Source organism: Anabas testudineus, chromosome 18 (genome assembly GCF_900324465.2).
Source record: "Anabas testudineus chromosome 18, fAnaTes1.2, whole genome shotgun sequence".
In the NCBI taxonomy this organism is placed as follows: Eukaryota; Metazoa; Chordata; class Actinopteri; order Anabantiformes; family Anabantidae; genus Anabas; species Anabas testudineus.
The window spans coordinates 19,915,979-19,937,370 of NC_046627.1; the positions used below are offsets into that span (position 1 = coordinate 19,915,979).

The window sequence follows — 21,392 nt, forward strand, 5'->3', positions numbered from 1 at the left end:
TGTGTCTTTTTTCAATTGCATCATTAATTTTAAGGGCAGTAATAAGCTCCTATACTGACCTAAACAGTACATTTTACAAATTAAGTAAATATTTGTATGAATAAAGTTGTTCAGAGTCGTGTCCACCTGCTGCAGTTCTCCTCCAGACACAGGCGGCGCTGTAACAACACAAACCTGCTCTTCGTGTCGAGGAGGTTCTTCTTCTCTGCTTTCTTCAGCCTGCACCGAAAACACAGAGCGAAGAACTTTGACCACCGCTGATTAGCTGCAGGCTAACTGGCTGTTTTCTGTACTGTTCTCATATTTGTGTGTGTTGTTTCTTATGCAGAGAGATGTGGTTTATTTATTTACTGAGCTGGTTATCGTTGGTGATCCAGATATCCTTCGTCACTCTAGCAATAGGTAGGTGCATGCTCAAAATCACTGCAGGTGCTAGCGTACAGGCTAATATTTGGTTGCTAATGCTAGCGGGCTCAGTCAGCTGGTGAGCATTAATAGGACTTAGTTTCACAAAGCCACGGCCGTATTAGGAATACCTGAAGTATTAATAATATCATCCACATACAGACAGAATTACTGCCTCAATATTGCAAAAGTTACTCGTGTTAATCTCCCGAAAAAACAACAGTTCCTACATGTTTGCTAGCTTTTCTACAAGAACGGAGACAAAACTTTGCATTTAACGTATCGGAAATTATAAAGAGGCATATGTATCTGAAAATATTAGATTAAACCAAACTCTTTTAATGCATTATGGTTAGATTTAGCGAATTCTTCAGGTCAAATTAGTTTTCTTGATACATTGGAAACACTTGGGCTAAATTAAATATTATCTAGTCTCTTTTCTGTCTTTTTACCCTTTAATATTTATCTACACAAACTAATCAGTCGGTCGACATATCAACAAATAATGTGGTCATTTGGTTTAAGATGCAGAATAAACTGGCTAAAGTTGCATTTAACCGGAGACTGTGGGGATGTTAGCATGGAAGTTATCGTAAGCTAGTAATGCTTTAATGTTATTACTGACCAACTTTAGCGTTAGCTTAGCATTGTTTACATTAGATAATACAGTAGTAACTACCGTCAGCTAGCAAAATTTATTTTATTTGCTCATAAATGTTTAATGGAAACTTGGCGCGCAGCAAATTAGTCCACGTTATCATTTAGTTACCTGGCCACGTAACAGCAGCTGCAGCTGACAGGTGTGGCTCCTGACTGTCACACAGCTGTTTGCTCTCTGTACTCTAGTCTAGAAACGAGGAAGTACACTGGATAGTTGTTGTTTTTAGAGTCATGTATCGAGCACAGAGGTTTTTAAACTTTATTGTTTGCTCGCTGACAAGCCCATCAACTAAAATCCTACTCTAAAACAAGACATGTTTTAAAGGTTCATATTTTATCCCTTACCATTTAGTTTGAAAGACATTTATAAATGCTATAGAGGTCAATTATAATATTATTTAGAACAGCCTTTGGGTTGCTAGTTTGTGGAATATCCCTGATTGCTCTTGTGTCCTTTACTACTGTGCTATCACGTTAAAGTCTGCAAAGTGTCCGTTTATAAACACTTATGACTGTGCATGGTAAAAGAGCTTACAGAACCCGTGAGCTTCTTCATCTATTCATTCACCACACTGTGTCTATAAAGCAGTGACTCCTGTCCAACACTGAATATTGGTGCCAAATGTTTTTGTTTGTTTTTTTTATTCCTTGTGTTGCTTAGTTATTCTCTAATCCAAGATTGGCTAGTATTTATGTAAATGTCAGTGAATGTCTTTTTATACTTTGTTTACTGAGAGAAGCCAAGAGCAGAAGCAAACTTAAGCTGCAGTGTTTGTTTGCCCGGTGGCGGGCTTGAAGTTCTTATAGTGCCAGTATTTAGACATTAAATCTAAACCTCTGTAAGGTAGAATGCTGCTGCTAACTTCTTTTTCTCTGCTCTGCCTTTTGGAAAGTGCAGATTGCGTTTGTGGGATGAAACACACACTCTTTCCTTAACATTTGTTACCTGACCATGACTTTCTCAAACCCATGGCATACATGTTTTCACTACTGGATCAGTTTCCTGCCTCTTCTTGGCTGTGTGTTTTTATTAACTAATGTGAATTAACTGGTAGTATTTGAACTGTCTCTATTGCTTTACATTGGCTGTTGAATAGAGAAAGATCTTGAATTTCAAATACATTTTGGGTACTGTCTGACCTATCCTTGGCATCAAGTATTAAAAAACTGTCAAGTACTGAAAAGTTGGACATGAAGATCTGCTCAGATTAATTTTGACATTTAACATTTGAGAATGTTTGTGAACTATGAAGGGATTTTTAAGAAATAATAAAAAAAGAAATGAGATGTTGAACCATAATTCAAAATTAAATTTCTTCACTACTATTATTTAAGTTATGAGTCCAAAACAATTGTATTCTGACTATTTTAAGAAACAATGCCCAACTTGATTGACAGGATAGTATCAGTATTTGATTCATGAGAATGAATCTAAAATGTCTGTACTCCGCCATCAGAATTGTAAAATTAATCAATTTCTTAAAACAAAATTTAATGAATAAATACTGACTGACTGACGACTTTATCTTTGTCTTCACCCAGCTGCTGGCCTGTACTACTTGGCTGAACTAATAGAAGAATACACAGTAGCCACCAGTCGAATAATAAAGTACATGATACTGGTAAGACAGAGGAAATACCTTTACACTTTCTTTCGAAAACCAACGGTACAATTTATGTGGTTAACTGCTGCCAAGTCAAAACTGACACTTCATATTTCCCGTTTCCAGTTCTCGACAGGTGTGCTGGCAGGTCTCTTTTTTTTTGAAGGCTTCCCACTGTTGATGGTGGGAGTCGGCCTCTTCACCAACCTGGTGTATTTCGGCCTCTTGCAGACCTTCCCCTACATAATGCTGAGCTCCCCCAACTTCATCCTTTCCTGTGGTGAGAAATGCCAAAACAAAACACACTTTTAAAATTCACCAAATTCTTAGCGACGTGTATGAAATACGCTTTTCTCTTGTTTTCTTTTACATTTCCACCGTTGTCTGCTGTGTCTTCACTCTGCAGTGTTAGTGGTGGTGAATCATTACATGGCCTTCCAGTACTTTGCACAAGAGTATTATCCATTCTCAGAGGTAATTATATCTTAGATACCGTATTGGAAATAATCTGATCGGTTATATAACGTTTTTATTAAGTGTTGTAATATGTTCCGCCATTATATTACAGTAACAGTAATGTTCTACTAATCTCTGATTGTCCTCAGGTGCTGGCGTACTTCACCATCTGCCTGTGGGTCATCCCTTTCGCCTTCTTTGTGTCACTGTCAGCGGGGGAAAATGTGCTTCCGTCCACCATGCAGCAAGGAGGTGGGTGAAATGAATCCAGAGAACGGAGAACTAGCAGTTTAAACTGTCACTAACCAGTGTTGTGTATTATTTTATGTGAGGAACTTTGGACACTTTTTACTTTTATGAAATAGCAACTATTAGTAGTTCCTAACATGTCCACGCTTTTCATGTGAGTGTCTTAGATGTAGCCAAGATAATGCTAGCAGCCTGGCTAGCTCAGTCGGTAGAGCATGAGACTCTTAATCTCAGGGTCGTGGGTTCGAGCCCCACGTTGGGCGTGATCCTTTTTTCCCCCCTTTTCTGGTGTAGGATCAATTTAATTTATTGAATATGACTAATAAAGTAAAAATTACTTATTGCATTTTTTTGATAAAGTTAATACTTTTAAAGTGTCAGCACATTATAAAAATTCATTTATAGCTCCTGTCAGGCCTCTGAAATCCTGTACTGCATAAGTGAGTGCTGATGTTGGATGGAAACCATAATCAATAACAAATACTCTTCTCATACATTTTCTCTTTCTAGACGATGTGGTGTCTAATTACTTCACCAAGGGCAAGAGGGGAAAGAGGTCAGGGATCCTCCTTGTGTTCTCTTTCCTGAAGGAGGCAGTGCTGCCCAGCCGACAGAAAATGTACTGAGGAGCTTGGACTCGAGGTGCAGCATCGGGGGACAGGGGTGTGTGTCTATGCGCTGGAGATTAAGGGGAAGCAGGAATGACTAAGGGATTTTTTTTCTGGATGGGACTAAACCAAAGCGGAAGAAGAGCACACAAAGTGGACGGACCAATTAACAGAAGGGAGCCTCCTGCTGGACAAGCCGACGAGTTTACACAGGCAATGTTTGTCTTTGTCTTTCTGTCTGTACTGACTGCCAACATCTACTAGAAAACTCACTTAGGGGATCTCGAGCTAACTTCTCCAGTTTTCAGATTTGGTATTAGACGTATGTATGTGCAGGGATGAAATTAACAACCACCAAATATGTGTAAATGTTGACGTTGGCAGATAAATTAATATCATTTTTCTCCTTGACATGAAGTCTGCTGTCATATGTGTTTTGTAGGTCTCAGTGGAGTCATAGAAAAGAATCATAGGGGGAAAGCAAGAGAAAGGGTTTGACCAGGGGCACTGCAGTATTGTAGCATGTGCATTAAACATTCAGCTACCAGTGTTTGCTCCACATCATATTCTGATTACAAGGTGTGATGCGGTATAAATACGCTCTCCTCCGTCACACCTGATTGATGAAAAAGGGTTAATTCATTGGCAGAAAAGGAGGACTACTTTTCCCCTTTGAATTGGTGACCTACAAGAGATGTTCTGCTCTGGGTCATCAACATTTGGCCACAAAAACTGTGCACTGAGAGTATTTGTTTTCCTGTCTTGCATCTTCCTCATTCATTAATTGCCAGTGTTGTAGTGTACAACCTGCCAACTTTTTTTGTAGACTTTCAGAATTCACATTAATAATGGACTGATTTTTGTATATTGATTGTTGAATAAACCCAACATCAAGGATGAGTGAAAACACCTCTAAATATTGAACCTCTGCCATGACTCATGTAAGCTTATGGGTGTTAGGGACAAAAGCTGCTCAAAGTGGTTTGATGAAAGTACGATTAAAAGAGGCCCAAAAATGACTTTTACCAATTACTGAGTGTGATTTGTTGTAGGCTGGTATGCACACGGTTGTATAATAAAAGATTTTGTTGAAATAACTCAAATTAAATGGTTGTTTTCAAATATAGATGCTCAAGGAAATAAGGGGGAAAAATGGAGTCACAGAATTGAATCAGATTAATGATGACGGCAGTAAATTATATTTGCAGTACCATGGATTTCCCAGCTGTTATCACACTCTAAACACCCCTGCACCAATCAATACATGTGTGTGTGTGTCTGTGTACTAGACTTATGGTATCTACGTCTCATGTGGCTCGGTCGCAGTGGAAGCACCAGGTTGAGGCTACGGTGCACTTTGACCCCACTGAGGTGTGAAGTGCTTCATGAAGTAAAGAAATAAGACAAAATCATGCCCCTGACAGGCCACAGCTCGCAGTCACACACACATGCTGTTGACAAGCCCTCACCTGGATCCCCAAGTCGGTTCCCTGGGGGGGATTAGTGAAAGTGCAGGGATATGTGTGTGACAGGTGACCCATTTCACTGAGGTTTTCTCACCTTTCTCTGACGCTTCTGTTCACTCTGCTTCTGAAGGTGTGTCTGGAGTGTGTGGCATTTTTAATTTTGTCACTTTGACCTGAACTTGTGGGGTGGCTGAGTATTTTGTGAGGCCTGTTCATACTCTAGACTTGAAATTAAACAGGACAGTGCCAGTCCTCTATGTACCTTTCACTTTACATTCTCAGATTTTGACGAGTGCAGGTATATTTCCACGACTCCTGACATAACATTACAAAGACATGCTAAATTTAAACATTTGTTCATGTTCTTTCCACCTTAAACCAAACTATGTAAAAATATTTTACAAATTGTAATATGTAGCACTAGGTGATGTGAAGGTGTTGTTTAATGTGTTTCTTACACCAATCTAACAATTGTGAGTGTAGTTAAAGCTCCAATACAGTGTGGCATGCTCAGTAGTGTCCAGGCTCCAGCACTTCAGCCAGGTGCATGGCCACCTCTGTCCAGGGGGAGGTGCTCCGCCCCTGAGGGCATCCTCGATGCTGGACTGCTGTGATGTTTTGTGGCTCAAAGTGCCGAGGGGAGACGATCCGGGAAGGGAAGGCTCTGGGGAAAAACACCCTTTCAATGACATCCAGGGGCAGGTCAGGAGCATCATGTGGCGTCCTGTCCCACTTGGTGGTGTACTGAGCCTGTCTGCTGCTGCTGCTGTCCCTCCACACTGTGACGCAGTGCCGGAGGTCTGGCTCCACAGAGGGTTTCTCTGGCTGCAGGCCCATGTAGATGGTCCAAGGCCTGGAAGCCGAGGCCAGAGGCGGTTGTCTTGGCTTGTACTTATACAAGCCCTTGGAGCATTTTAGATCGGAGCTGTACTGATCTGATGAGAGGCAAAGGCTGTGGTACTGGCTCACCTGGACTCTGGGGGAGAAATCCTTTAGGTGGGGAAAACCTTTTTTGTTTGCCCATTCTACCACCTTCTCATCAATCAGTGTCTGAAATCACATATGAGAGAGCAGAAAATCACTTCTGCAGAACAAGAAAACCAAAAATACTGACTCATCCCAAATGCAGGCAATTCATGTATTACACTGGAATTTTAGGTCCATTGGTTTCCATACTCACCTTTTGGTTAAGATTATTCTGTTTTGCCATGTTCACAAGATCACTGTACAAAGCTTGAACTTGTATCCTCTCCTCCATTTCTTTCCTCTTTTCTGCCTTCCACACACAATTTTTTAGATATCTATACACACACAGGAAATCTCATAAAAAAAAGAGTCAATTTCAAGTAAACTAACGTTTTATTTTTATTCCTAAAGCTTCTTACCTCGCTACTGTCCTGCGACACCAGATGCGGGCCAAATCCAGAGGTGTGTGTCCCATGTTGTCTTTGGCCAACACGTCTGCACCAGCTTGCACAAGGATCTTTGTGCATTCAAGAAGGCCTTCAGTGGCCGCCACGTGCAGCGGGGTCAGCCCTGAACTTGTGGTACTGGTAAAAAAGAAACAACTATCTGTAGGATGTTGATATTGTAGTTGTGGCTGTGAAGCAAAGTAATAGCTGAATGCAAATGGATCCTACTCTGCAGGAATTAATTAAAATGAAGTGTCTTACGCATTCATTTCAGCCCTATTATCCAGCAGGTATCTGAGACAGGCGGATGTGTTGGGTGAGCTCTGGGACGACAGAATCAAGTGAATGGGTTGACGACCTTGACAATCAGCGCTGTCGAGGCACCCGAGACCAGACTCCACCAGGTGCTGAATCTCAGCCAGCTGGCCGTAAAGGCACGCCACGTGGAGCGCTGTCAGACCCTAAACATAAACTTTATGTATTATTCATGAAATTCTTGTACATGCTTTTATTACATCTACAACAGATGACTGCAGCACACTATTTTTTGCCTGCCAATGACGGCAAGAAGACGTCCACAACGCAGCAGCCTAACTAGACCTAACAATAGTTGCTGAATCATAGGTTAAAACTCACCTTTTATAACATTCTAGTTCAGTTTCCACCTTAAAATCCTTTTTTTTTAAAAACACCTGTAATTTAGATTTATGCTTTGTTCTCAGGTAGGTTATCACAGCAGGGTGGTTTGTTCAATTACAGCAGTGCACAACACTGTAAAACTGATCCTAGATTCATTCTGCAGTCTGTCGGTGATCATCAAACACACAAAAACAAAGATTCTTGTAACAGATGGATCAGACCAGGGTCTGTTTGACAGAGCATGACACTAAATCCTAATCTGCTAAGAAGCCACCCACTCTAAGGTGCCTTGAATTTAGTAGTTTCTGCTTATTTGTATAAATATACTTGACAGACACTACGGTATTAATACCATCGTTTTGAAAAGCCTCTTTGCTTCTACTGTTTTTGATCCCACCTGTTTGCTCCCACTGAGATCTAACTTCTGTGGGCTCCAGGCGGCTGCAGCTGGGACCAGCTCCGGTGGAGGTCTGCGGGGAACCTTCCTGCGAGATGCAGAGAGTGCTTATAAACGTTAAACAACTAAAACTAATATATAGCCAGGACAAACATGTGGGTCAACTTATATGTAGCTAGCGTTAGCTAAATATTATTTATGTCAAAGGACCAAGTTTCAGCGAGTCAATGTAGCGTTCAGTGTTTCAGAATATAATAAATTAAAGTGTTCAGAGTAGAAAAGTGGGCTTTACTACAGTGTAAAAACACATAAAGTAACATATAAAGTATATATATTATTAAGGTTATTCACCAGATGTTACGTCGCCCACGTCTCCGTTTTCCGAACTTGTTGTCAGGTTCCATGGTTGCTGTGGAAATGTGGTAACCAGGAAACGAACCCTGATTTACGGCAATACGTCATACGTAAGAGATAGTGGAGAAAGAAATGACGTCATTTACTTATGTAAAATTACCAATACCACAGGGTACAATTACCTCAGAGTTCATACTTTTATTATTCTACTTGAGTGAAAGTCTAAAGATTTTTGTTAAATTGCAATTCTGACTTCATATTTTAAGACAATATTAATATTTAATACAAAATCGCATTCTCTAACTAGACTTGTGTTGTATTAATGCAGTGCATTTATTGTCTGGAAGCAGTTCCACCTGTCATTGGAGGAGATGCAGGGTACGCCCTAGTTCAGTAGACTGTAATTCTTCAGTGTAAAATGTAGCAGTAGCCTATGGGCTATGGCAGCAAAAAGGTCTGTGCATGTACAGTTTATTAGGATATGCATGTGTATTATGGATACTGGGTAATAATCTCCTTTATACTGCGTTTAGTAGCGTTAACAGCTCTCTTAAGGCAGTTATGTCAGGCCTGTCTAATAAAAAAAAAAAGTTAACATAGTACATTCACGTGTGATTCTGTAATTTACAAAGCATGCCCACTGCTGTTTTTTGGTGTCCGCTTAGTCTTTTTCATGTAACCAGAAACTGAAAGAGATTTGAGTTTCGAGTGTTTAAAAGAAGTCAATATTCTCCTTTAGTTATCATCTTTTAGACAAAAAGGGGTACGCAGATGCTCAAACCAGAAATGTCAAGGTAGAGTCATAGTTAGAGCCAGCTGATCCAAAAATTATTTTTATTGAAGTAGACACACTGAATAATACATATAGCCTTCATCCGCATGTACAGTAATTGCTAGCTGTTCTTGGATCTCTTGAATAAAAGTGAAGATAAAAGCTCACTTCCTCATACAGTAAAAACACTTGTTATGTCTATAAATAAATGTAATGGCTTGTGACAGATACTTGCAGATTAGGGACTACAGGCAGTGTAGAAATGTTATCTCCACATAGAGCCCATGGCTGAACTTCCCTGTTGTGTTGGTATTGACGGTGCATTAGGATTGGCTGCTCTCACTTGGCCTGAGTAAAGTAGATCAATCGCGCCAACACTGTGAGGGTGACCTGCCGCCACACGTGAAGCCGATCTGAATCGGAACAGTTATATTCTCCATATCTCCGTGAGGCTGAGAGGTCGATGGGATCATTGGCCAACAGTCGTCTCTGATCACAGCTATTGACCACTTGACCCCTTCCTGAACTGAGTGTGATCGACTGTAGTTTGCTTGCACCCAAAATTTTTTTTATCCATTCTTTTACTTGTGACTTTCTCTTTTATTCTCTGTCTGTCAAAGTGATCAGTCAGCAGTCGATGGTCAAGGTCGGGGCACAGATGCACAGAAAAAGTGAGTGAATGTGAACCTTGTGTGTGTGTGCGTGCACGTGAATGTGCATACAGTGTGTACGTGAGTGTATAAGTAAGAAAACATTACAGCCCTGCTAAAACCTCAGCAGTTTGTATTGACCTCGGTCATATGTCATAGTGGTTGTATGAAGTCTGCACTGTAGAGCTCTTTCATGTTTGACTTTCAGCTCAAGTCCCTTGACAACGGCCCCTACATGACCTGTCTCTTGTGACAGCTGAGTGTGACTGTCAAATGCAGTCTGCATGTGTGTGGCTTTACTCTTTAAAAGCTCCAAAATCCTAAAAGCTTTCTGATGTATGATGGTCTCGAGCTCAATTAGCAACAAATGTAGATTAGAGCAACTGCTTATGTGCAAGTTCAAGGTATAAGTGCCTTATAAATGTCTCTCTCCTGCTTCCAAATGCTCATTAAATTGAAAAAAACAATAACAAAAACAAAACATACAATGAAACTTGCTTGTTTGTATTAATGCAGCCAGTGTGAATGCAGGCATTAGCTACAGCACATCCAGTTGGTGCAGAGCAGATTAGTAGCAGGCCAATCAGAGCTATCAGGGTTGTCTAAATCTGCTTAGGGTGAGCATGGAAATGAGATCATGTGCCAGTATCCTCCCAGTAGACTGTCCCATTGGTCCATTGCATCATAAAACCACATCCCATCTGTTTCTATTGGTAGCACTGTACAAGCTTCCGACTCGATAGTGACACTGATCCTATGTGCTGCCAGCACGGCAGAGAAATCTCATACTCAGTAATTCTCTTGCATAGAAAAACTATTGTCTCCTTCTCGGTTATGTATAAAATCGTATCACTCTACTGATTTTGAGATTAATTTATGGCATTTTATCTGTTATATGTACACATATAGGTATGACAATAATAGCCATGCAAAAATCTCACTTGCCAAAGTCAAACCAGGGACGTTTTGTGGACAGTTGCCACCAAGAAACTCTTAGTTTGGGTTTTAGCTGGGATTTAGCTTCATGCTGTGGACTCTTGGTCTGATGTAGCACTACAGCACATTTCAGAATTACAAAGTTGCTGCTTGAATAACTTCTACAGAGGGAATTTTAGGGTGGGAAATGATCATCAGCATGGTGGTGAGACGTTAGAGGAAAGTGATGGAGAGGAGAAACATGAGGTGAGAAGGAGAAAGGAGTTAGTTGAGAAAAAAATGAGGAGGAAGATAAATAGAAGGAGTAGATACCAGAACGAACCCACCACCATCCATGTGCCTCCATAGATAATTCACCACTTTACAAGCACCTTGTGTCCCTTCTATCCTCTCCATTCCCCTCCTACTTCCTGAAGTGCTCCTCCCTCTTTTGCCTCTCCATCTCTCTGCCATCGCTCAGCTCCTCCTTCTCTCCATCTTTCTTCCTTTGTTCCCGCCTCCTCTCTCTCTCTCTCTCCGTGCCTCATGCTCAGCCAGGCGGCAGCGCGCTAATGCACCATGGCACATTCTGCAGCTCCGAGTCACAATGCAACCAGGCTTTGCGCAGTGACCGCACAGCGACCTCCCTCAGCATCGCTGCGCAGAGGCACTGTGCTGTGGTCGGGGCTATTTAGGGTGAGGATGGAGATCAAATAACAGTGAGATAAGAAAAGAAAAAGCTGGAAACCCCTGAGATGCCCATCTAGAGGACATTTCTGTGCCACATGTAAATGAACACAACAAGTGGATTTGAGACCACATTATTCTCTTCATGTATATGATTACTTTATATAACAGAAAGCTAATATTTTCCCCTTGTCAATAAGTGGGGTCACTATAACCCCTTGGACATTTAGGTTCTTTCAGCAATCACTGAAAGTGTTACTGCAGATGTGAAGAACCGGAAAAAAACAGAAAGTGGTTCATCTGTTTCCAATACTGCTGCAGGGGTTTTATATACTACTTCCCTTTCTCTATATGTCACGCCCTCATTCTTGAGATCTTGACAGACATCCTGCCGTCACACCTTCCCATGATCCCAAGCTTTTTTTTTTTCCACATCCCTGAGACACATTCTTCTCAAACCTCACAGCTCAGCAGAAATGACCAGAGGCGAAGAGAAGGAGATAAAAGAACCGGGATACTGAGAAAAAGAGAGTGGAGGTCTTAAAGGTCAGTGTTATGAAGGGGAAAGGAAAGGGAGAGAGACGGGAAAAGAGATGTGTTTGTATTATTTACCTATGAATGGGAGAAGATGGTAAAGCTCAAAGTGGCTCTTGGCAGACCTGTCCAGTTTTATCTATTTGCAGGTCATGATTATTCTCAAGAAGGCAGCTCGTCACTTCTCCATCAAACCTGAGGGGGATTCTGTCCATCTGTTGGTTGTCACATCTTCCAAGCTGGTTCTGCCATAGGCTGTGCTCCTGATAACATTGAGCTCTACTCTGCTATAATTTATAAGCAAGTATCACTCCTTACAAGTCAAATCCAATTTTGTGCATCTAAGAACATCCTGGATATAATATTATATCCACCTAATCTGTAGGATTCCCTCTAGAAATAAAATTACCTTCTGCTCGGTTTAGAGGTGCATCCATACACCGTATAAGCAGTCTGAACTGTAGAGAAATTAAAAATTGAAGACTCTTTCTGTGCACCAGCACTGTTAAGAAGCTGTTGCAACAAGATTAGAACACATAATATGTTAACAGCTATGGAATATAATATATAAAACAAATATCAAATTCACTGCATATGTTGTTATAATGGCATTTACCCCTTTTTTATAATAGAAAATTAGGCAAAGTCGTTTTGCACTTTTCCACTACACTTATAACATGGGACTGCTTGTTGTAGGTTTGATCAACACACCTTTTCCTGTCAGACAGTGACAGGAAAAGGTAAGATTATTTCCTTCTTGCCCTGTGATGCACTAGCAACCTGTCCAGGATGTACTCTATCTCTTGCCCAATATGAAAAGGATAATCGATGGATGGATATTTCCTTCTTTTACCTTATGAACCTTGTGGACAGAGTTTACTTCTGCAGCTTCTGTGTGAATTCGCACTCTGGTTGTGTGTAAAGCTGCACACACTGTGTAAAAGAAACCAATCACACACACATGCAGTCACATACATATCATACTCGTTGCATGTGTGTGTTGCCACTGACACCGTGCTCCTTTTTCTAATATGCCAGCTTCTCTTCTATCCAGGTCACAGAGCATTGCCAGGTCCCGGTTCATCAGTAGGGCAACGCTCCACAAAACCCACTGTTCTCGTGACACACATGCTGATCATATTTATAAAATGTGGCGTGGATACACATGACATGACGTAAAATGCAAATGCCATTGGGATAGTGATACCACAACAGCTTCGGGACAGTGAGTGTGTACATGCTCTGTGTACGCAAACATGATACGACAGGAAGTGAAACACACACACACTTGGGCCTACACAGGGCAAATGGTGCTTTTTGCCTGAGGTTTTTTTATCTATTCAATTAAAGTGCTTGCATTTTTGTCATTTTACGAAGCTGACGAGCTGGAATTAGGCCAAAATAAACATTAAGGCGAGAGGAGGGTGGACGGAGATTTATCTTTTAAATAGATAGATGGATAGACAGTTGATCTGATGATCTAATCCCACAGAACTGACAGTGGTCTGACAGGCATTTTACCCTCTGGAGACACGGAGTGCAGCAGCCACAATCATCTAATTAACACCTTAAATAATTCAGCAGGACGAAAGCTACATGCACAGACACTGAAATCCATTTGGACTGACAAGACTAAAAGGAGACTAGTCCCATTCCCTGTGTACGTTGACCGCTGTATTATTGATGCTGGATATGCTGCTATATTAGTGTTTTATCAAGCTCAGATGAAACTGGAATGAACCTAAACTTAAGCTTTAAGATTTTACATTTTGTAATGCACATATAAATTCATAAACATGACAGACTATAGGTATAATTTATTAAAATCTATTCTTTGTGATGCAGAGATAAGGAAAGTACCACAGTTTGGACACATTGATATATTTTATTTAAATACTACTTTTGCAAATAAGGGTGAAATGAGTATAAAAACACAATATCAAGTAAATGTACTGACTTGTCTGTTAGACTCAGAAATATAAAACCTATTAGGTAAAAAATAAAGTAATCAAAATGTTTTTTCAGGGAGGTAAATATAGCCTTGTTTTTAGTTTGACAACAAACATTTGTGACATTACCAGGTTGATTATGAAAAGAGTTCATAAGTTTAAAAGGTTGGGGAGGACTTCCCCTTTCGGCAGATGTAAAAATCACTAGCGTTGAAGTTAAAATGCTGCTACAGTTTCAGACTGCTGAACAACACAAATGCAAAGTTCAAACAAAGTTCTTTCATTTAAAAAGCAATCTATACTTAAGAACTAAGTCAAATGAAACCAGGAGGATGTAAATAATTACAATGGAAATAGTCTAGCCTGTCAGAATAGCTATTTTTCAATGGTCGGCTGTTCAACTGAAAACTCTATTTGTTGCAAAAATTTGAGAGATGTATTTGTAATTGTTGATGTTTCTGGTCATTTAAATCTATTCGTTTTTATTTTGTGGCAAAAAAACAGAAACCAAAATGTACTTTTAATCCATCTTCAGGTCGAAATGCTTCTTCATTATGTCTATTTTTGTGAAATACAGTGTTTAAAAGTTTTATAAAGACACTGTACATTTCTAATGATCTGATCAAGAAGACCCGAAGAATGCAGTATATTTACTTTTGTTTGCCATTAAGTGCAGATTGAAATTTGTTAAAACAGAAGGAAAACTGCATAGTTAAGTGATTATTATCTGTGGGTCGTTATAAGAACCATATTTCATATTACACAAAATAATCTGGTTCAGTACTTTCTCAGATACTGTAACAAGAACCAATGTATTTCTTCCTTCATGCATAGCCTACCGGAACGATGTGTGTGTGTTTGTGTGTATGTGCCAGTTTTGTGCGAGTGATCCTCACGTCCCCTGGCATTCCCTACAGTGCCGACACTAAGATCTGCCACCCTTCCTGTCCAGCTCCTCTTACACATCAGCAGGGCACAAAGGAGCAGATTCAATACTGTCTGACATGTCTGGGCTCTCTCTGCATTTCCAGTTAAGTCTGCGTGTGGACACCTGCTGTGCTGTGTATTATGCTCTTATCTCTCTTATCTCTTTTAACATGTGTCTGTGTCCTGATGCAGGACGTATGATATGCGTCTCTGACATATCCAGATGTATTTTTTTACCACTCTATGTTTGTCACACTCATATACTCTCATATTTTATATAAGCTGACATAAGCTGCAACATATGGCGCCATATGACTCAGATTATCTGTTACATGTATTGTTTACCACCAAGTGTGTGGACATTGTATTGCACGTGTATGTGTGTGTGTATGTATATACAGTATTTTCTTTCCCATACCATCTTATTTAATCTAATTTGAACATGTGTGGGTGCAGTAAATGTACACCTTCACGTGTTCACAGCTGTCTGTCTTTGAGTGTTGACGTTCGAATGTGTAGGCTTTCACATGTTCTGCTTATGTGTTCAAACTCCCTCAGGGAGGGAGATATGACCCATAAACCAGGCCGTGAGCATGCTCAGTGTTGCCTCGTGCAGTCTGGTATCTCGAGATGCTTGACCTGGGGTCGTCTTCGCGATGGTGATCAAAGTGTGAAAAGAAGTCTGGGCATGAGAAATCAGGTTTAACTCACACCCTGGACTAGAGTCTGGCTCCTCTGGGTCTCAGGTGTCCTCTCACCTCAGATAATGATAATGTGCAGAGAAGAGGAAATTTGAAAGGATCCTTAGAGGCTATTTCCATAAAAGCAAAGGACAAAGAGAGGGTGTTGGAGGGCACCTTTGTTCTCTCTCACCTCTATCATCCCAAACACCAACAGTTCTGAAAGTATTGTGAAATTCCTCTGGAGACCTGCAGAGGTACAGTATGTACTATACAGTATATGTATGAACATCAGCACCAATGGATATGTCCAAAGAAAATTTAGTTTGTCATAGTGCATGACAACATGGAAGTAGACATATACTGCAATTAACATTTACATGTACATTTAGTCATTTGACTTCCCTTTTAACCAAAGCTAACTGCGAGTGGAGAACACACACACACACACACACACACACACTAGACACAACCTGTGGTTCAGTGTGTTGCTCAAGGACAGTTCAACTTATAGAGCAAGGGTAGGCTGCAGCTCTTTGGGACCAGGGTTGTCTATTTCTAGTGTTGAGGATCCAGGATGGAATGATTTGAAGCCCCAGTGCCCAGGCCGTGGACAAACCCCTCACACCATGTACAGTGTACAGGCCGTGTGAGGTGTTTATAAAATCCGAAGCCTTAGTGACATCATATTGTTTAAGTTTTTTGTGTATACAAACATTTAATGCATGTACCTGGATTAATTTTTTAACTGTAATAAGCATGACTGTAGTTTTTCATGATTGCAGACTTTGTCGTAGCAGAAGTCTGGAAAACCTCAACATGATGCTATTGTCTCACACTGACAACGACTTTCTGCTCAGACAGACCTGCTAAGTGTCTTCAAATATTCACAAGTAACTTTAAAACCTGGGAGATTTTTAAGCTCCAGTGGACTGTGCTAAGTAGTGGACATCTGCAAATCACATTTCACATGGGAAACCCAAGTCCTGTTGTGTTTTGTTGCATTATGTATGTGTATATGTGACCAAACAGACCAGTACTGCTAAAGTTTAATGTGTTGAGGTAAAAGACAGAAAACAGCGACAGTATCTAAAGCAGAATCTTCCAGTGGGTTAAAAGGTGAGAAACAATGAGTTAATTCTTTACTTTGAAACGCAGGAGTTACTGGATAGGCTTTTACACAGGGCTCGGGCGTTGGTGCCTTTACACCTGCTCCGCTCCAGGTCGCTCCACCCTTCAGCAGCTGTTCAGAAGCTACATGCTTTTATATCAATGCGACGGTGCTCCTGGGCAGTGAAAGGAAATGACATCTCACCTCACTCACACAGCCAACAACATGGGCTTTTAAAATCCTCCCTGGTCCTTCCCCAAGCCATGTCCTCGCCAATATTACACTGCAGGCCTAAGAACCGCGCTCCCTGCTCTGCTGTGACCTAATGGGCTGTGAAGCAGCGAAAGGAGGGAGGGGATCTGACAGTCACTCACCTCTAGCTGTGTTCTGGTTTATTTCTAAAAACAACAACCATGCTTGAGTCTTTTAATATTAGAAAATGGTTTTGTGGGTTATCTCCCTCATTAAAGTTGCAGGTATACATTTAGTATTTGGCTGGTTCATGTATACAGTTTACATTTATTCCAGTGCTTCACTACTCAATTGCAGCCAGTTTAAATTATTCAGTATGACAAACAAAAAGAAACACTGCACAGTGGTGCAAATGTAATTTTATGTCCAGTTGTTTGCACACTTTAAGTGTACAGAATCAGACTGGAGGTCATCTTGACGGTGGTGGAAATAGAGACCTGACAGGTAGAAATCCATGAGAAAGAAAAGATGGAGCCAGAAGTAAATCTGATAAAACCTTAAATGTTGCGTTGTGTGAAAAGGAAAGATCCAGTTGTGGTATAGATCCTGTTTAAGGCGTCTAGGTTTTATTAGATCATTTGAATTTGAATTTTAATATATGTTCTGCCCTGCCCATGATATTAATAATTATTTCCTTGACCAGTTAAAGATGGTCTTATGCCACTCTGCCATTTTGCTGCTACATATTCCTCAAAGCCCACCACTGTCATTTGACCTAAACCAGTCTAAGCTGATGCTCCACGATGGACTGTCTGTCAGTCACATAGATAAGCTTTGATTTGACAGCTGTACGTCACTGTCACGGTTGAAGTGTTGACCTTGCACGACCAGAATCCATACGCTGGTGCACAGCAGCATGGGTGCAGGGCCTCGACATCGAACTGCACTCGTAGAAAGCAGGCCCTGCCCTCTGTGTGGCAAAGGCAGCGTCATTACTCAGCTCAGCCAAAGACACCACGAAAGAGATCTCATGATGGATGTTAGTGGGAGTGAAAGCTCAGACTCAGGAACATTTGACTGCAGGACACAAAACAGGCAGCACCTCAGGAGCTGGTCCAGTTGGGTGGTCAGAGTTCGAGGACAATGCCTGATCGTGGGAGCCCTCTCACATCGACCTGTTTTTGTGAGACATCTGCAGGCTAAAATGACCTGACAGTGCTTGATGCATTTGCTGCCTGGCACATAAGCAATCTGAAAACGCTGAGCTATTTTTGCTGATGTTAATTTGCTCCGTGATAGGGCGCCGGTTCACAGCTCGGTCAGCCTTCTCTGATACTATATTCCCGTTTGTTTCAGTAAAGGTTCTCCCGTCACATCGCATTTAGGTCGAGGTGCCTGTGAACTGTGAATGCACTGCACGAGGGGACCCAGCCACGCCGAGGCTCCTGGGTCCTGGGGTCCGTCGGTTTCAGGAAAGATTTCCCCATGTTCACGGAGTTGTTATAATTTCTAAGTTTTCAGTACAGGCTGAATAAAGAGTAAAATAATAAATACAAATAATTATAATACATCTGTATAAAATATTGTATTTCTAAAGTGAAAAGTACCTGATGTGCCGAAGCAGCCGACTGTGTCTTCTAAGAAAAGGCAGTAGTGTCTCCTGTCTTTACAGCAATCCCTCTTCAGTGAGCGAGCTGATCCCTTCGTTCTCTTGTTAACTCTGATTTCATGAATTATTCATCACGCTGTCAGAACCACAAATGAGCCCGCTAATTGGTGCCTTTTTTATTACCATCATTATTATTGTTATTATTCCCATCTCTAATGTGAGGGATTAAACATGAAATTAAATTAATGCGATGGTGAGAAAAAATATTTTTCTAATGGCCCAGCATTAACCCTCTGGTTAATTTGAAAACAGATTTAGGGAAATTAATTTTGAATCTGAATGCAGTTTATGAGAAGAAGAAGAAAAAAAAAGAAATGGCTAATTTACAGTAAGTATTAATTTGTCTAACAGCTATATTTATTTGCCAAGGGATGTATGCTAATGCTCCTTTTCATACCAGTCAAGAGGAGAAGTGATTCAACATTTCATTTCACATTTATTAGTTATTTTTTAAAAACTGCCACTTCTGGTGTGTGATGTGTGATGTGTGTGTGTGTGTGTGTGCTCCTTTAAAACAGCTCGGAGGTGACTGTGTGAAGAGGTTAAACGAAGGTTAACACCTGTCGAGGCAGAATAGAAACACATTCATGAGTTTCTCCTAAATGCAGTTTTCCGATTGTAGTAAAACACACATTTTGAAGTTACATTTAAAATCGACTGGTTTACAACTTTTTTTCTTCTTCATGTGCAAGTAAACAACAGACTGCCTACTATCTGCTTGAAAAACTTGAAACAGTCCAAGTGTGAGAAGGGATAAAGGACAGAGAGGACCGAGACCTTCAGTGCTCCTGAAAAGCGGCATCACTCCTCCCCAGCAGTCAAAACTTTAAAATACACCTGCAGCAATGATAAAGTCCCTACTACTCCATGTTTGTCATTTTCCTCATTTCTTTGTATTTGTGAGGTAGGATCAGCTGCAGCAGGCAGTTGCCACGGCAACAGAAGCAGATGTTGTGTGGTGTGATGGGATGTGAACTTTTGACCTCTGTCTTCAAAAAGAGAAATGACAGTAATGGACATGGATTCATGACTGTATGGACTGTAGATATATTGCCTCTAAAGCAGCTTGCCACACCACATGACACTGTTTGCATTTTTTATGATGCGGCCCTACTTACTTGCAGGAACTGGATGATTTACTTTACTCTTGGGTCCTGGGGTTTGGCAGCAGTGCACACACATTTTGAAAGTGGAAACTATATTACAGAAACTGAACCGTTACCGTTTCTGTATATAAATATAATGACTTAAGCAGCAGCAGACTTCATCTTTTGGCGCTGAGCATTCACCCAAAATTGTTAAAACCGGTCTCAGACTGCTCTGTTTTAACTGGTTAATCCAGACGTGATATTTCACTCAGTCTGATATTTCAGACTTTCAATGTTGGCAGAAAGAAGAAACAACCATAATCTTGTTTGCAGACGCACCCACTGAGCCACTTATTTACTCAGTACAGGAACTTTTCAATTTATACTTGGTGCAAGGTTTTGTTTTCATATTATTTGAGTGCAGATGGTCGGACCCCACACACAACAGCTGCAGCCTGAACTGAAGCAGTGAGCTTTCCATTACAGGATTGCTTTTTTAACCATGAGGTCATACTTCTAGATGTGTTAAATATGACTTTTTAGCCCTTCTTACACTGGCCTTGGTCTGGGTACAGCTCCAAAAGCGAGGAAACGCTGTGAATCTAATCAAAATCAGATGGTATTCACTGGCGAAAACTGGCATTGACTCAAAAACGACTGGTGCGATCGAGCTATTATTGAAAAAGCAAAAGAAGAAAAAACTACATCCCCAGTTGCAAATTCTAATTTACATTTAATAAACATTTGTTGAGGCCAAGTCAAGTCAGGGTTTACAAAGATGGCAAGGCATGATTTGAATGGTATTTACATCAAACACAAACAACCTAACAAAATATTAATTATAAGCACATAATGAGGTCAGTGTTATCAGCTGTAATACAAGTTACAAACTGTGTGTCAAAGAAAAGCGACCTGGTTTTTGAGGAGTGATTAAACCTTTACTTTCTGTTAAAGGTAAGATATGTAACTTCAATCTGGAGTTCACCTGGAGTTCATGAACTGAACCTGCTTGTTTGTGGCAGTGTGTATTAAGGCTTGATAATCCTGAACAACAAAAACACAAAGAAACATGTCACAATGTGCTGAACAATCACTTCATACTGAGTGAAATTAGATCAATCTTCTGAGCTGAATCCATCCTTTGGCTGTAGCTGTAACTTGGCCTGATCTGGGATAAAATGCTGACAAACACCTTATCAGATCATATTTATTTCTATTTCTTTTCAGTGGTCAGAGTTTCCACATTTCGCTCCATAGTAAAGGTTTTATTTCTGGTTATGTTTCTCTGTGACCTGTGTCAAAGCTCGAAACACAATTTAGATGCTGAGACACAGACATCTGAGGCAGTGCTGTGGTTACTCTTAGTCGGTACAGTGCAGCATCTGCCAACTTGCCTTATTTTATCTGACACATCATTATATCAACATATTTCTAAGATGCATTAAATGTGAATGTGTAATATGGTGGGTATGACAATTAACTAGTACAAATTAAACAAAATTTTTGAAATTAGTTAATTTGTTCACAATTATTTGAAGAATTTGCCAAACTTTTGAGTCAACAACAATTTTTTCTTTTTATTACTGAAAGAATCAATTTCAATTAATTATTAGAAAAATCAGCCATTAAAATAGAGAGGGTTCAGTTCAGCTTATGATATTTACATTTATTTTTCTTCTTGGGTGTGTATACACATAAAATACATGTGATCTAAGCAGAGGAGTCCTTTCAAGACTGACAATTAATCTTTAATCTGCTCCTCACCTCCATTCAGAGCTGTGACTCCTGCTCTCTGCTGACCCATCAAACATTCATGAGGGTAATCGAGATAAAACCGAAACAAAAGAAGGACTTCTTCCATATAATCTTGGAGGAAAGGTGAAAGAAAACGTTATCAGGTGCTAGACGCCGTTCTGAATGAGCCTTTCTCCATAAATGTGCAGCCTGGACAGACACTGAGTGGTATCG

General features: G+C 40.5%; 2 protein-coding genes and 1 non-coding gene across 3 annotated transcripts; 2 read left to right on the top strand and 1 right to left on the bottom strand.

The window, feature by feature from the left end:
• The first annotated feature begins 209 nt into the window (after positions 1-209).
• Positions 210-4,891, top strand: tex261 (testis expressed 261). The gene is made up of 6 exons (XM_026353437.1): positions 210-402; positions 2,608-2,687; positions 2,796-2,949; positions 3,076-3,143; positions 3,275-3,377; positions 3,885-4,891. The coding sequence occupies exons 1-6, from the start codon at positions 333-335 to the stop codon at positions 3,998-4,000; spliced, it is 591 nt and encodes a 196-aa protein (XP_026209222.1). The 5' UTR covers positions 210-332; the 3' UTR covers positions 4,001-4,891.
• On the top strand, positions 3,565-3,637 carry trnak-cuu. Its single transcript has one exon. It is a non-coding gene; the product is annotated as a tRNA-Lys (tRNA).
• A 232-nt stretch (positions 4,892-5,123) lies between the features above and the next one.
• Positions 5,124-8,302, bottom strand: si:ch211-1o7.2 (ankyrin repeat domain-containing protein 53). Its single transcript, XM_026353436.1, has 6 exons — positions 8,248-8,302; positions 7,897-7,984; positions 7,122-7,321; positions 6,834-6,998; positions 6,629-6,749; positions 5,124-6,498 (listed from the first exon to the last, which is right to left on the bottom strand). The coding sequence occupies exons 1-6, from the start codon at positions 8,298-8,300 to the stop codon at positions 5,959-5,961; spliced, it is 1,167 nt and encodes a 388-aa protein (XP_026209221.1). The 5' UTR covers positions 8,301-8,302; the 3' UTR covers positions 5,124-5,958.
• Between the last annotated feature and the right edge of the window lie 13,090 nt (positions 8,303-21,392).